The following is a 16,517-nucleotide window of genomic DNA, read 5'->3' on the forward strand; positions in this document are numbered from 1 at the left end:
AGAGGTGTGTCACCTTTTTACACCAGCACAGATTTTGCCCTCCTGATTTAGCAAAACACTTGTGATTTTTTTTTAAGAGAGAAATGGCAGGACTGGGACAAGATACCAACTATGCAGTGACATTCAATGGCATTAAGGTTCTCACCTCTTTCTTGTTCCGGGAAATTGCATTTGGATCTATTGATCCCAGTGACAAGTTTGGGAGAACAAAGTTGAGCACTTTTGCTGCAAAAACCTGTGGGAGAGGAAAAGAAGCAGTTAAAAAGCCAGTTAGAGCCAAAGAGAGAATACAGAGGGCCAAATTCTGAGCTGATGGGAATCAGTATGGGAGGTAAATAGTTGAGAATAGTCAACTGACTCTGCAGAAAGATCTGTCCTATATTTAAAACATTTCTCTTAACAAGAAAGTGTTCAAACTGCTCCTGGGACCAGGGAGTGGGCGTGCTAGACTGAAATGCCGTCAGCTGTCCGTCCACATGCAACAGCACAACTTCATTGAACAGTGTCTTTTTCTCATTCTAAAGTTAGTTTCTGAATAAGCCTCAGTCAAGCACTTTGATAGGAAAAGGTCATTTCCAACTCTTGAGAGGGCTGGGTTTTGGTGTTCTACTGCCCTGTCCTGGCTGCCACAGCTCTGGTTTCAGGCTGCAGTGCGTAAGTGATATTGGGTGCGATTTGCAGTAGTTGCTTAGGCTGCACTCATTTTGATAAGCATATTCCTGGGGAACCTGTAAATAAACAACAGCAAAGTGTGCATGCCTTGGCTATGGGAGCCCATTGCTCACACGTCTCCTGGGAACGAGATACAAAAGCATTCAGCAGCCCAGGCTGAAAACTGCTGGCAGAAGAAAGGGTAACATCTTTCATTTCAATAGCAGTACAAGCATGTTGGTACCAGGGTTCTGCTCTGAATCTTTGGTAGCTGCCTTTATGTGATCATCACTTAAGTCAGAAAATACGCAATTAGTGTTCACTGGTCTGTTTTATGGCCTTTTGGTGTTTACAGCTAACCCTTACAGGTAGGCTGTCGCCCATGCCCTCTGTTTCTGCAGACGTGTAATCACTTCTGAAGCACTCCCTGACATTTCAGATCACAGATGACACATGACTGAGTAATTATGGTATTAGAGAAATAACACAAGGTTGAAGTCAAAGTCATCCAAGAGTGAAAAACAGTAAAGACTCACAGCAGACTTGGGAACACGTGTGTACCTTGTGGTGGTATGACTAGGAACCAGTGTCACTGTCTACCCGTACAATGAACCCCTCACTGGAGGCGAAATGGAAAACACTAAAGAGAGAATATCGTGTAGTGAATGAGTCCTTAAACAACAGGCTGAGGGTTAGTACAGGATTAATCACCAGGGAATACGTCCTAAAGGGTTGTCCTGCCCACCTGATTTCAAAGCATTCAATAGCAGAAATGTAGTGGGAGATGCTCTTTCACCCCTGCTCTGCCCTTTGCCAGCATATGTGACTCCTATTTCTGCATCCTTTGAAATTTTGAAGATTCAGAGCTGAATTTTGTACAGGTCAGTTGAGAAGAAAAGGGGGAAGGCAGCAAGATCCTTCTCACTCCACTGGATTTGAACTGGATGCTTCCATCAGGACACAGGATTTATAGGGCACTGATGAAATTGTGAAATTCCTGCAAACACACTGTGCTTCTGCTGCTGCCAGGGTTGGTTCAGCAGCGAGGGAAGGTATTTCTAAGAGGGACTGAAGGACCCAGTGTTTAGTCTGACTTGCTGTTATTGTTGCCTTGAGCCCTCGTTTGTTCAGGCCAAGGTAAATTCCTGCTCAGCTGGAAACTTCTCCAGCAAAGGGATGAATGCAATGGTCCTTGGGAAATGGCCCAGGGCCGAGAAGTCATACCAGGGAAAACCAAAGCCTTTGTGCCTCAGAAGAACAACCACATGAAATGTTTTTTGACTCTCAGAGGAAAAAAACCACACAGCATTATGGGAAAATGTGACTTATGCAGGAATACTCTGCCTGTTTTCAGTCCTTCCTCTTGTAAATACCTTTTCAACTCCAGGAGTGAATTCAACTGAATCTGACAGCGCAGAGCTATTTCAGGAATAATTATTTTTTTAACAGTTTTGAGATGCAACAATAGATTTGAGAGAGAAACAAACTGACTGTGCTCTTGTAATACTGTACGTAAGAGACTCTCTAGGAAAGAGACTGTAAAAACACCTCCAAAATACTTCAGTTAGAGAACAGGATTTCCTACATAAATAATGCATCATTGCATTTATTTCCTACACCGAAATGAAGCAATGATCTGGTACAGATCTGCAACAAATTATACTACAGTAATGCTAGTTCCCACAGAACTGGTGAGCCCTTTTTTTTTGGAAAGGGTTTAGCATCTAGCAAAAGATATAACTCTAGAAGGAGGAAAATCTTTCCCTATTTTCCTTGACTCAGTTGAAAAGAGAAGGCTAACTGTCTCTCAAATTCAGACTCATGGGATTTTCTCCCATTCCAAAGTAAGAAAAAGTAGGGGTACTGGTGCTCGTGGGACCCTTATGATGAGTCAGGTGTCGTGTCACCTGTGGAGAGTCAGCAACCAGCCTCCTAAAAGCAGACTTCTATGCTGACTCCTATTTAAAATAGTTTACCTGGATTAGATGACTTCAGGATTCACTTCCCTCTGAAAAGGAGGTAGAACTGTGGGGAGAGCACTTAGAAGGAAAATACAGACTGGCATCCAGGTGGTGCAGATCTCAGCAGGGTTTTGCACTCAAAGGCTAGAGGTCTTAACATATTTCCTTCAGTGCAAGAGAGAGGTGATTAGGAAACACCCTTTGCTGCTTGTAACAATTTGTGAAGTCAGATGGCTTTAGCTACAGCAGAAGGTAGGACAGGATTATACTGAAAGGTGAGGTTATCTGCTTTCTTCCTCTCAGAAGAAAAAAAAAAAAAAGAGAAATAGCTTAGAAGTAGATTAAAACAAGAAGCTAGTCCTAGGAGAAGAGTCTAAGGAGAAAGGATAAAGGAACGAGTCCTGTGGGAATGAGATGCTTTGTCCTTCCTGCTGACTTACCTGTTCCTTCCCTTTACTCCCAGCTTCTTTTAGGATTGTTGTTTATTCTTTTAAAAATGCAGAAAGGAGGAGAAAGCTGAGGCTAAGTTGCCTTGCAGAGCCTCCCTGGGGAAGGGCAAACTGGGCAGTGCAAATGTGAATCAGAAATTGCTCTGGAAGGCAGATGTGAATGGGAGGGGAGCAAAGCCCAAATGCAAACCAAAGGACATGGTCTTGACAAGAACCAGTTATGGTACCAAACCAAATGGGATTCAGCTGGGGAGTGATGCTTTATCTGGAAGCCTCCTTTGAGGCTCGTGAAGGATGCCTGGGACTCAAGAGCTTTAGTTCTGTTTAGAAATCGGTCTACCCCCAAATGCCAAAAATAACCCTGACCTTACGTAGCCACCAGCCCGTGCTGCAACTATACCAGACTCTGCATGAGTCAGGAAGAAAGCTGTAGGAGAGGAAGGGAAAGGACTGCACTGTGTGGGCTGACACAGGGTGAGGTGAAGAAAGCACAGTCTGCTACCACCTTCCAAGGCACCATCATTACCTGACTCTTACATAAAAAGTTCTTCTGGTCAGCATTCACTTCCCCTCTGAAAAGTAGGTGAGATTGTGGGGGAGGGACTTAAAAGAGAAGTATTTACTGGCACAGATCCCAGAAGGGTTTTGCATTTCAAGGCCAGAGGTCTTGACACATTTACTTCTGCAGAAGAGTGAGGTGACCAAGGCCAACACGGGTTTGCTCTTACCTTGATGGGAGTGGCGACTTCTGGGCTGGCTACCACTAAAGGAGAGATTAACAGCATGCCTGAAAACTCACTGGGTCGCTCACTAGCTGTCAGAATGGAGATGGCTCCCCCCTGCAATGCAAAATAACAGCCCACAGCTTAATACAGGTACCAACATCTTGTTTTTATGGTAATCCTGTTACATGAAGGGTTTTAGTCCAAGCAAGCAATCATTTCTGCCCCACTGAGAGTGCAGTGTGGTCAGTGAGTAAAGGCAGAGGAGTAGGAGCACCAGAAGTGTCTGGTTTTTGTGGGGGAGAAGAGACCTGGTTTCTGTTCTCATGCTATAAACTCTCATATCACACCAAACTGAACTCTCCATGCAATGTCCATCAGCTCCCTGGGATTTCTTGTGTGCTCCTCACTTAAAAGGACTAAGAAGTAAGAAGAAAGTGTCTGAAGGGGTAGTTCAGGTGGGACTTGAAAAATAAGTTGGGCTCTATCAGCGTGACAGACTAGTGCTGCACCAGGAATATGCTGTGAAGCCGGGCTTGCTCCGTGCCAGGCACTGGTAACCTGGGCAACAGCAATGCTGCCACTGGCATGTGAAAATCTTCACTAATTAATGGGAATTAAATATTCTCCTCCTCAGAGTCCCCAGCCCGTCTGGCCCCACAGTGCTGTGCCCAGGGCCTGACAGCCAACACACAGCCCACGGTGCAGAGCCGAACACCAGCCAGGCTGAGCCATCCCACGAGAGGACAGGGGCTGATGGCGAGGGGTGGGGATGGAAGGGACCTGGTGGGCTTGCTCAGGAAAGTTTGCAGAGGATTAGTTGCCAAGGGAAATATTTGGTGAACTTCCACACTGCTGGAGAACCAGGGGCTTGTTAAATGGAGCAGCAGCGAGAAGCATCTCAAAGACCTCACTGGGAAATTAGCTCCTTGTTACGGCGGCTTTGGAGCCTGGCGAGCCCTTCAGAGCATGCCATGCCTTCTTATGCAAGAACACTTGTTTATCTGAGCATGGGCTGAATCCCAAAGTACTTTTTCATTTTCTTCTCCTCGGGGAAGTCAGGGAGAGCAGATCAATGACATCAGTGGGAATACTGCTAGCTTGAATAAAGGGATTTGGCCCGTGCTGTCAGAATCAGGCTTCAGATCTGTTCACCAAATCAGTGCCTTTGTTTTTGCAGCCCTAATCCGTGGTACATTTTGCTGTTAAGTTGTTTAACAGAATGAGGCTACAGGGTATTTTCATGCTTCATCCCCATGCTGCTCACAAAGCTTTGGAGGGCTTAACCTCCTGGTTACTGGTTAAAATGAAAGGGGAAGCCCGATGCTGTAGGGAGCTGGTGAGACTTAGCATGTACCTGATGGGAATGAATGGTCCTATTAAAAAATAGGCCCACTGTAGCAAATGGCACTGATTAGGGCCATGATGAGGGTAGAAAAGTTAAGGACTGACTACACTGAAGGCAGATCTCAGGATTATGGCATGCTGGCAAATCAGTCAGTGAATGAAGTGGAAGGGAACATTCCCTGTAGTTTTGTTTTCCCGGTGTGGAATGAGTCATTTCCTGCCATCCACATGAGTACCACAGCACTGGACGCTGGGATGGGGTAGGGGATGGTGCTTACCATGGAGTGCCCCAGAATGAGAACAGGCAGGTCAGGGTGCTCTTTCTTCATGAGATCAATGTGCTGCAAGCTGTCCCTGATGAAGACGTGGAAATCTGAGACAACCATACGATCACCCTCACTCTGCCCATGGCCAACTGCAGGGGAAAAGGAGAGCACACATCTAAGTCATTCAAAGCAGTTGTTGCAATCAAGAAAGGACTTAGCAGATATAAGCCTGTTGTACTGTTACTGTCCTAACTTGACCTCCTCCTGCAGTCATCTCTCAACAGAAAGAGTGCTGCAGAAATAGAGAGGAAGCTGCACAGAGCTGTTTAACAAGTGCCATACTGTCTATGATCTGATTTAAAAAAAATAAATCACAGAGTCACAGAACATTAAGGGGTTGGAAAGGGACCTTCAGTTTGGACTTCTATTCCCCTGTGTTTCTACCTGCTCTTCAAAGCTAAGAGTACTGATCTATTTCTTGCAGCCTTCAGAATCAGGGTGAGGAGAGCAGAGAGGCTGTCTTGCCTTGCTGTAGCAATTGTGGGTTGTAGTGCTGCATTTTCCCCCATTCCCCCCAGTCACTGCATCCTGGAGAATGGGGTTTTGTGTCAGGGATCATGTGGGTCTGGTGGTTCCCTGCACAGCTGTAACTGCTGTGCAGAGTCTTGACAAGGAACAGAAAAATTCTGAAGACTTGATATGGTCACTATAAACCTAATGAGCCATGGGCACTGCCTTTTCCAGGGCCTGGGTGTGCATCAGCTTCCAAAGTCCTGCCTTTTCTCATGGTACCCTGGAGCACTGGGTGGGCTGGAAACCTCCCCTGTCCGAGGTGAGGGGTCAACAGAGGAGGCCAAGTGGTGGAGGCTGCAACAGTGGGCAAGTATCCAGTGGCATCCTCCTCCTAAACAAATGTTAATGCAAACTGAACTGCACCTGGACAACACTGTTCCCTCACTCTGTATCTGGGAACTGTCTTGTCTGATCAAAGGGAAGGGGAAGATTAAAATGGGAGATGGTGAGTTGCCATGGGAACAGCGGCATCCCTGGCAGAGGTGGAGCCAGCATCGCCACCAACACAGCCCCAGGCAATTTTGAGCTTGCAAAGGCTTGAAATTAATACCACCTTGGGGAAGCAGTGTGCATGTTTACCTGACCATACATGCATGTCATTGCCTATCACAGATAGGATTTGTCCTTAAAAACAGCCCCCTAGCTTGTTTCTGTTCCATGTACTTGTTTAAGAAAAACTGTGAAGCGGAAAACACGTCCCATCCATATAGAATAGGGTATAGGGAGTCTCAAACAACATCTCCCTCCTGTTGTGTGTTTCCATAGGCCTTCTCTAGTGGGCACCAAGGCACAAAGGGGCAATGACTAGCCAAAGAATGTGAAGTGCCTGATAATTGTTTACATGCTGGACGGTTCCCCTTCCAGTGACCAGCAAAGAAAAGCACTGCTGGCCCAGCCACAAAGGCAGTTACATCTGCTGGCAGTGGTCATATCAGAAATCACTATGTCTCAATTTTCTTGTAAGCCACCCCAAAAAATCACCTTGCAAATCAGGCAGAACTTCTAATAAAAAGCTTGACTAAATTCGCTCTGTCTAGGAAAAACTGAACCCCCAAACTTGTTGTTTTGTCCTGCCAGGTGGTCTCCATGGCTGGGTCTTTTGGCAGTGAATGCTGCAATCAGCCACGCTGGCTGCCAGAGAAACCCATACATGTCATGCTGGTCAGTTATAAATAACTTATTACTAGAATATATAATTCATATTATATATACACATACTCCAATTCCTGCCAAAATATGGTACAGCAAGCATCCTCCATGGCTCAGTGACCAGGAACGAATTGAAAAGCAAATTAAAATGCAAGTTGTGATAATCTACAGAAGTAAAACCATATGTGTGGCTAGTGGACCTATTAACTTTAAACTGATTTTCATTACAGATGGAAATTTTACAACTTTTATACATATCCACTTCACTCATTTTATGGTCCTCAAATGTGTTATCTGCCTATTATTTAACTTCAAATGTAGCAGGTTAACATAAGTTGAACAGTCCAAAAAGAGGAACATTTCCTCTTAGCAGAGCTTTGCATTTCAACTTCTTTTTTCTCCAGTGCTACTTCACTTGCTTCTAGTCTCTCCTTCTCTCCAGCTGAGCAAGCAGAGACAGCAATCCCCTGTGGCCCAGGTCTGTATATGGGCCATGACTCCCTGCTGTGGAGCTGTGAGGATTCGGTGTATTTTTGAGAGACAGGTCTTGAAAGCCTCCTTGGTCCTCAGTGTGGAGAATTTCCCCTGGTCCCACCACACAGCAGTGACACTGCTCATAACAGTGAGAGTAATGACTGTGGAGTCCAAGAAATACCTGTGCAACGCTGTGACAAGCTTCTCACTGAATTTCTGCAGAGTTTGGGGTTTTTTGTTAATAACTTAATGAACCCCCACTCGGATGGCACAGAGCCATACCTGAGCAGCAGTCTGTCTGCACATATGGGAAAGGAAGGCCATGCAAGTCTTTGCTTTCATACTATCCCTGCCCATTGTGCAAGGTTAGCTGGGTGGCATTGCTGGGTCATATTCTTTTATTTTACTGTTTTTCTCTCTTCCCCTCCAAACAACTGAATTTATTCCACCAGAGAATGAGTTTGTTGCAAGTTTCAATCCCGCAGCCAAGAAAGCTTCAGGGTAAAGAACTAAGACCTCTTCTATTAGATTGAAAGACTTTTCACAACCAAACATCAATATAGTCAATAATGTTTTTCTTTGATCTTTTGCCTTTAGAGCTATTAAGAGTGAAAGGTCAGGTTCATCCTTGATATAAAGCTATTTGCTTTGGGTTTTGCTGGAATGAATCTGATGTAGTGGTTCCACAGTGCCAGTGGCAAAACAGTGGGTGCAAGATGAGGGGAACCCCCTTCACCCAGGAACTGGAACCAACCAGAGGCTGCTCTACACCCTAGAGACACAACACCAAGGGAGACAACAGAGAAGAGTCACAAGAATCACAGCTCCATGAGTTCTTCATCACAGCACTCCCCCAGGGGCCCCTGGTTTCCACAGGGCAACGTGAGGTTATAACCACGAGGTGCTCGTCTGTACAGAGTTGTGACTGATGGTGCACATGCACGTGGCACCTTCAGTGTTCAAAAACTGTCAAAGAGGTTTTCATATCTCTGTGGCTTCACATCCAGCTTGTGTGGTTCACTGCTAGTACTGAGCATGTGCTGTGGCTCAGTGATTCACCCTTTCAGGTTGCATGGACTGGGCTAATTGTGGGCACCCTTTCCTAGACACGAGCCTTTAAAAATAAGAATCCAAAACACGCATTTTTAAAATTGAAAACCTAGAATTAGGAGGTCTGGGCATCCATTTTCAACCAAGCACACCACTGCAAAATAACATACTTTGCTCAAACGAAGTCTTAATAAAGGCTGTGATGATCTAGACCAACATGTCATAGCTGTTCAAGTCTTCCCTCTGTATTTTCTGCATGAGCTTGCTCAGACTGTGGCTCTGCCACCAGAGAGTTAAGAACAGCAACTCATGATCAGTCAGACCTGTCAGAAAGCATGACTTCAGAGCATGATTTCACCTGTGATTATAGTTCTTCCAAAGCTACACATCCATCTGGATGGAATAATACTGACTTGCTGTGCAGGAAGACAAAGCTGAGAGTTCAGCAATGGAATATTTGAGGGTGTCAGGGCTCCAGGGTGTGCTTTATGACCATGTAGGTATGGCTTTGCCTTTCAAACAGATTCTGTGGCCCTGCAAATGTGTACTTCTACAAGGCTCTCCATTCCTCAAATCCCACATTCTCTCATGCTCTGGGGCTTCCTTTTGAAAACCACTCCCAAGCAGCCAGACTATTCATCTGACATTGGCTCACATGCCTCAAAAAATGTTACATCCTGGTCAGATTTGAGATATGCTGAAAAACATGTAAATAAAAGGCACAGTCCAACTCGACACTCCCTTCCCTTTCAGTAAAAGCCAAATAGGAACTGCCTGAAGAAATAACCAGTGCAGCTCTGGGCTCACTGGGCAGACTCAGTCTGATGAGGGGAGCTGTGCTGGATGTCCACTAGCACGATGCTTTTCTGCTGGGGCTGTTGGGGCACATCATAGATGAAAAAATCTGCCTTTAAATGTACTAAGTAGACCAACAGCAAAGAGGAGAGCCTGGCAGTGCCTGTCCCTGCACACCATAGGGTGCATCAGCACCCAGCCCTCCAAGGCACTGTGGGGATGGATGAGTGCAGCACATCTTGTCCACCCTCAGACACCTGCACTATTTTTGTTCTAAACACTAACTTTTACATAAGCCACACACTTGACATATTCCCCTCTCTTTCCAAGTGCCCAACCCTCCTGACAAAGGCACAGCCTGACCCAGGTGAGGACTGAATTGCTACTCAGACCTTCAGCAGGAACGTTTTGCTACAGAAGATGAGGCGACAGGGGAAATGCAGGGTATAATGCTGAGTTCAGCTATGCTGCTGTCAATTTACCAATTTCAGTGATGTTCCTTAAAGTTCACAGTCATGGGAAAGCAGAAATTACAGGCTGTGTTTATTCAGCCTTTGCTCCCTATTTATTATGGAAAAGCTATAAAACAAAGAGAGAGGACAGGGGAAATCTGCCTGGGGAGCAGTAACTCTTCAGGCAGAATTTGGATCTTGGTTTTTCACATATTTTTGAGAGAAAGGGGATGGTTTGGGTCCATTTCAGTTGTAGTGAGGACACCGTCAATGGGGTGAAATGCTCTCTCTAGCCAACTGATGGTAGAAACAATCAGGAGGGACGCAGGACTTGACTCCTGCCTCAGGATCCATCACACTACCTGTTTCTTTTCCTCTCTAGATGTGTAACTCCAAGATTTTGGAGAGAGAGAACCAGAACAGGGAGAGTTAGGACTAAGGTCAGGCACTCCAGACTTACCACTCCCTCAGCATAAATATATTTTGAATTGTAATGGCACTAACACAGGAGCACCAGGAGTTTTCAGTAGTTAAAGGTCAGAACTGCCACCACTGCGAAGTCAATGATTCACAGACACAGATGAGGAGCCTCTCTGGTACTGCAGAATCCCACATTGGAAAGACACATCTTAATTATGGCAGAGGGGGACATTGGCAAGGCTTTGTGCTGTAGTGTCTGATTTAATAAGCTGGAGCATGAGTGTGATTCCATTCCCAAAGGAGCTGCTGGAGGCCAGAAAAGGTGATTTTAGTGTTTTAACACTGGCACTGCAGCAGCAGTGGGCAGTAGCATGTTACAGCACAGACAGGGGTATGCAAAGGAAGGGTTTTTGTTAGAGCCCACAACCAAGCTCAGGTTGAAGACCCTCTTCCTTCACTGCCTCCTGCTCAAAAAGCTTGCTGGAGTCTGACAGATCCATTTGAAGCAAATGCCTGAATGACTTTTGGAAAAGAAGGTATTAATGTTCGTATTATGCATTTATTAGCTTTCTAAAAGATTTGTTTTATTCCTGAGGTCATCTGCCTCTATTTGCTGCCCCAAATTTGAGATGGGATGAATTCCTCACTGGTGTTGGACACTGCAACATGCAGAAAGGTGAGCCCACCTCACCCTTTTTTGCTCTCACGCCACCACAAGTGATGCTGCTGGTGAGAGACATGAGAACAGTACGTCCTCCCTGCTGCTCAGCTGTCTGGGTTAAGGAAAAAAACCACATAATTAAAAGTTCTCATAGATGCTTTCCCTCTGCAGGTGGCCCACACAGAGGAGCAATGCTGGGTCTGGAGCCCGTGGGAGGGAGATGCTAGTGACAGAAATTTGGATGGCTCTTCTGGCGCACAAGGTGTAATGTGCCAACCTAATCCCTCTCCCACAATCTTCCTGAGCTTGTGACAGCTTGCTCAGGTGGTGACCTCAACCTACCCTGAGATCCTGCTGCTATGGGAAGGGACCATTTCAGCAGCACATTTTAATACCCAAATTCCATAGACTGGGAGACAGAGACCCTTGTCTGCCTCTTTCCTCTCTGCCTTTTTCCAAAATGCATTCAGACTTGGAGGTAAAACTTAAAGCACAAGATGCAGTAGATACAGTTTTCCAGAATGTTCCAGTTGTGGAAGTCACTGCAGCAGTCAATGGAATGGTGTCACAAGGCACTGTGGCTGATGCCTGTATTTATGAGCTCTACTGAAACTCCTCTGAGCAAGGACTGCTTTATTTTACACTCATACAGCACCCAGCACCGCAGGGCATAACCACAGACCTCAGTCCAAAGTACAGCAAGATCTAAAAGTAATAATTAACTCTAATTCCAGACTGTAAGGCAGCATGGTTTTGCAGAGGAGGGGATGGGAGAAAACACATAGATGGAGAATGTGGGGGAGACAATACACAAGACGACACTAATAACGGGTTACATAGCAAATGTTGTGTGAAGCCTTGATTTTCTGCTTGGGCGTTTTTTTTAAGGTTTAATGAAAAAATATTAATGAACTAGTAAACACTTGAAATTGTCATAACAGTTCACTACTGAAAAAACTATACTTGTTTTGTAATGAATCAAGTACAGATCCTTTTCATCAAGTGAGCAAAGCTCATTAATTAAACATACTGGATTTCAAAGCTCTCAGTGTTTAATTATTTGTTTAACAAGCAGTACATCGAATTCACCATTCAGACACACAAACAACTAAAACAACAGGAAGAAGCTTCAAAGCAGGACAATCAACATCTGGAAAAGTCAACAGACTGTGGCTCTATTGTCAGTAACATGTAAAGCAAATGTTCCACTGGCTGAACAAATACACACAGGAAGCACCTCGGAGATCATCCTGCAGATTCCTGCTCAACCAAGCAGCTTTCTTGCCCTCAGAACAGACTTATCACAGCGAGGGAGTCTGTTCTTGTTGTATTTCCCAAACTTTTTCCATTCCTCAACCAAATCAAGTCTGATGCACAGAGGGCACTCTGAAGTGTCTGCCCTCCATCTGCACCTACTCTTCATTTTGTTGCAGGTGGAAAGCAGAGGCAGGGCAGACATCTGAGCTAGGAGAAAGCAGGGTAAGCTGTCCTAGGATTTGCGATGCTACCTTTTCTCCACTCAAGCTGCCATCTAGGCCAGCTGCTGTGCTTATTTGGTAGCTAAACTTGGGAGGTGAGTGTCTCAGTGTCCAACTGACTGAGCCTTAGCTGTGCATCATCTCTCTCATCCTCTTCTGATAGCTCTGGTTTCCACAAGAAGAAAAAGCAGTCTGACACAAGCTACAGACCAAGGCTTTTCCAGGAGGACCACTTTCACATCAGATGGGAAGCATCAGTAACTAAAAGGAGAAGGTTCCATCTCACCACTGATTCCACTTTCATGTTCTTCTAGGACCTGATATATAGCTCAGTATGTGCTTATCCTTTGTGACTTTTGACCGCTCTTCCCTGTCTGGGTAGTTCTCAGCATCCCTTCTTCTGCATCACCTGTACAGGTGCAGTGAGACTGCTGGGCTTTCCATGACAAAATGCACATTGTGCAACCACTAGATATGGTACTCAACAGAATTCTCTCCATGCTTGGTGTTTTATGTATGAAGTGTGTAACTAAGAACTACAGGTGGATTCTGTCTCTCCTACCAAAAAGGAATCTTGTCCTGAAGGCACAAGTACATCAGCTTCCCTCTCCCTCCTCAAGGTTAGGAAAATCATTTTCCTTTCAGCATTTGCTGGGTAGTTTTTATTCACTTGCCTCATATAAAGAGTGCAGCAAATTGAAAGCCTTCTCCTCCCACATCAGAGACACATTTGCAGAGCGGAGATATTTTTAGAATAGTGCACACAGAGATATATTGTTTGTTGTCTTGGTTAGGGAAAAAAAAAAAGAAACACGCAATTTTCTACACTAAAATTATTTGTGGCTTATTGCTGGGGTGCAGACAACTAGTCATCTTGCTGAAGCCATGTTAAATTTTTTCTGTACTCCAGAGATGACAAACAAAATGCCCTGGTACATATCAGAGCAGCTGTTAATTCTGTCCGACAAGGCAAACTGTTTCTGTCAATGTTAAGAGCCAATTCTTCTCTAATGGATACAAACAGGGTTCTTTTGGCTTTAGAAGTCTTGCCCATTTCTTATGCTGTTGCTGAATTTGGCTCTGAATTGCAGTTCCTTAAAAGTCTTCCTGGAACATCACGTTGCTCATGAAAATATGCTGAAAAAACCCATCTGAGTGTTTGTGTTGCAAAATAATGAGCTGCATTTACAAACAGCAGGCACCGTGGCCAGACTGGAAACGTAAGTGTCCCCTGGGATGTTGTGTAATGAAGGGGGGCAAGGCAGTAGGAAAACCTGCACATACCACAGTCACTTCCCACACTGCCTGCAGTAGGGGGGGGGCTTTGTCTTTCCTACCACAAAATCTGGAAGGTGCTGTGGCACGGCTGGGGAAGCCAAAGCCCATGAAAGAGGAATATGGAGCCCACCTCCTTTTCCACGAAGCACATGGACAACAGTATTCCACTTTCTTCCTCAGGCCCTTCTGCAATGCCACCTCAGCCAGGCCTCAAGAACATTAAAAGAGAAGACAGATGGCAAGAATGCCCTTCTCTACCAGGCTACTGGGATCCATGGTTTGAAAATGCTGCACAAAGCCAGTTTAGATGGTTGAGCAGCTGTTGAGTTCCTCTGCAAAAGAGTTTCTTTTGCTCGTGGATGAAATGATTCCTGTCTAATATCTCTTTACCACTATACATAATATAAATGTAAGATATATAATCAGTGAGGCACAGCTTACTGTGCCTCTAAGGAGTCAGAGACATTAACTAATCGGGCAGTAAGTGATTTTATTTAAGGTCCTATAATAATTTTTAAAAGGCCCTATAATTTTTAACTGTTATTCTTGCACTGTTGCACTGAGATTTTGCCCTCTTTCAAGAGAAGCAGATAATTTTCTGAAGTATCATTGAGATGACTTTATTTAGCAACAGAGTTAGTCTTCAAAGCCTTATTCTGGTGTGATATAGAAGCAGTATCAACGCCCAGATACTGCAGAAAAAATGCTAAGGACTTTGCTGGAGTTAATCCAGGGTCCCACTAGTTCATTTGACCTATATGCTGCTGATCTGCTAAGAACAGAGAAGGACCTCTTTTCTGCTCTCCACATATGACTTAAGTTACCACTAATGGCAGCTGGAGTTTCACCTTCAGTGGAAGAGGCAAGCAGACAACGACAATCTCCTTGATATTTTAATTTAGCTTTAAAATCATATGCAATTTTCTTCTCTTGTCTTAGTACCATAAATTTAAAAAAAAAAAAAAAAAAAGGTGCAAACTTTATTTTTTCCTAGCTGAAAACAAGGATGAAAATCCACTTGCATTAACCTTCTGATCCAAGCTACAGCTTTTAAAACAGCTGGGGCACCAATTCCAAATGTCAGGATTTTCAATGAAAAAGTCAGTGCTGGAGTGGAACTGCACACTCCCCTTCCCTGCCCATTTATTCCAAAGCAGACTGGCATGTGGGCTGGCTCTCCAACACGCACATGCTATTAAGTCCTAAATGACAGCTTGTTTAACTAGAAAACATTTCCATTTTTTTCCTTAACAAAGGCCATTCATTTCTTGCTCTTCTATTTGCTTAAAGACGGTTTCATTTGCCCTGCCTGAGAGTTTGCACAACCCTCCTGATTGTTCCCCTCCAAGTGGCACTGCAAGTTAATGACCCACCTCTGGATGGCTGAGCAGGGAGCCGTGCCCGGCACGCTGCCGCAGCATCAACCCAGCTACTTACACTGCAAAATCCATACGTCTGCCTTGAATATTTTTATGCTTGAGAAAACAACCGAATCAATTCATGTTGTGGAAGACAGGCCTAATTCTTCCCTGCTAACAGTGGATTAGGCATCACAAAGAAAAGAAGATGAAAGCTGGATCGTGTAGGAGCTCCTTCCATGCTGTTGACGAATGTCTTGGGGGACAGACGCAACTTCCTTTCAAGCTATCTTCAAAAGGTTCCCCTCCATGCAGACCACCCGCTGGGAACCCACATCAATAACAACAACGGAAAAAGAATTCGAAAGACCCATTTTTCATCCGATTTATTTACATGTTTAAATAAACACGAGTTCCCATATAGTGCAAGGGCTCCCAGTGGGTTCTGTTTAGTCTGTGAGATTCTTGGCGCAGGAGTGCAGCATTTCTCTATTCCAAAGCAATCTTGGCACAGATTTTTTGGTTATATAATTTTTTTTAAGTAACTGTCAAATGAATAATAACGTTTCTAAAAAGAGGGGCTCGTGTTCTAGGATACCAGTAAGGTGTTTTACCAACTAATCTGCCAAAAGGTCATTAGCAAACCTGAGCTCCTAAGCTCCTGCTTTCAGGGTCAGCTTTCCCCATAGGCTGCACTTCCAGTTCTCAATCAGCCTGTCCAAAGGGAGCTTTCCCACAGAGTTAAAGACATTTTCACTTTTTGCTTCACTCCTTCGCATTGCCACATGGCAGTGCCACCCTCATTAGACTGGATTTGTCCCTGTTTCTGACAAGGCATGAAGGAAATACCACTCTCCTAGAGCCAGTATCTTTTTATACCCACTTTGCACAAGCTCAATGGGTGAGCAGCAGGTGGATTATTGAAATAAGGGTAGGCTTTTTTAATTTGGGTTTGTTTTCTTTTTAAAAGGGTACATCCGCACAGAGCTATAGCTCGCTCAAACCCTACCAGATCTGCCTGGGAGCGACACAATTAAGGAAAAAACCTCCTGATTAAGCAAGTCTGGCAGGGAGCATTCCTGGGTGCGCCAGTCCTGCCCAGGGTGCCAGAGCATAGTCCCACGGCTGCCAGTTGGCTCATGGCTGGGTGGCATTTAGATGGTGCATGGGGGAAGTCACGGGGAAGTGGCAGGGCAGAAAATAGCTCTCCTAAATTTGTCTTGCAGCAAAGCTGTTGTCCTTTCTTGGTAGAGATTGATTTCAGAGTTATTGTTTCAGCTGCTTTTTCTTACTTGATACCCTTTTCTCTGTAACTCTCCTCCATGCAACTCTGAAATTCTCCTCACTACACATATATTTACCAAATGATCCAGGATCCAATAGGCAGGTTATGGTTTTCTGTGCTCTATCACTCATTTCAAACCATGGCTGGG

At 44.8% G+C, this 16,517-nt stretch overlaps 1 protein-coding gene across 4 annotated transcripts in view; it reads right to left on the reverse strand.

The window, feature by feature from the left end:
• MGLL (monoglyceride lipase) overlaps positions 1-16,517 on the reverse strand; it is a 102,833-nt gene that overhangs the window by 10,568 nt on the left and 75,748 nt on the right. For all 4 annotated transcript variants that reach the window (XM_050312626.1, XM_050312627.1, XM_050312628.1 and 1 more), the window contains 3 exons: positions 5,409-5,545; positions 3,790-3,900; positions 146-235 (listed from right to left, as the gene is read on the reverse strand). In XM_050312626.1, the coding sequence (XP_050168583.1) occupies positions 146-235; positions 3,790-3,900; positions 5,409-5,545 (338 nt within the window). The remainder of the gene's footprint in view (positions 1-145; positions 236-3,789; positions 3,901-5,408; positions 5,546-16,517) is intronic.

Source organism: Myiozetetes cayanensis, unplaced genomic scaffold (genome assembly GCF_022539395.1).
Source record: "Myiozetetes cayanensis isolate MyiCay16 unplaced genomic scaffold, myiCay2020 scf18, whole genome shotgun sequence".
Lineage (NCBI taxonomy): Eukaryota > Metazoa > Chordata > Aves > Passeriformes > Tyrannidae > Myiozetetes > Myiozetetes cayanensis.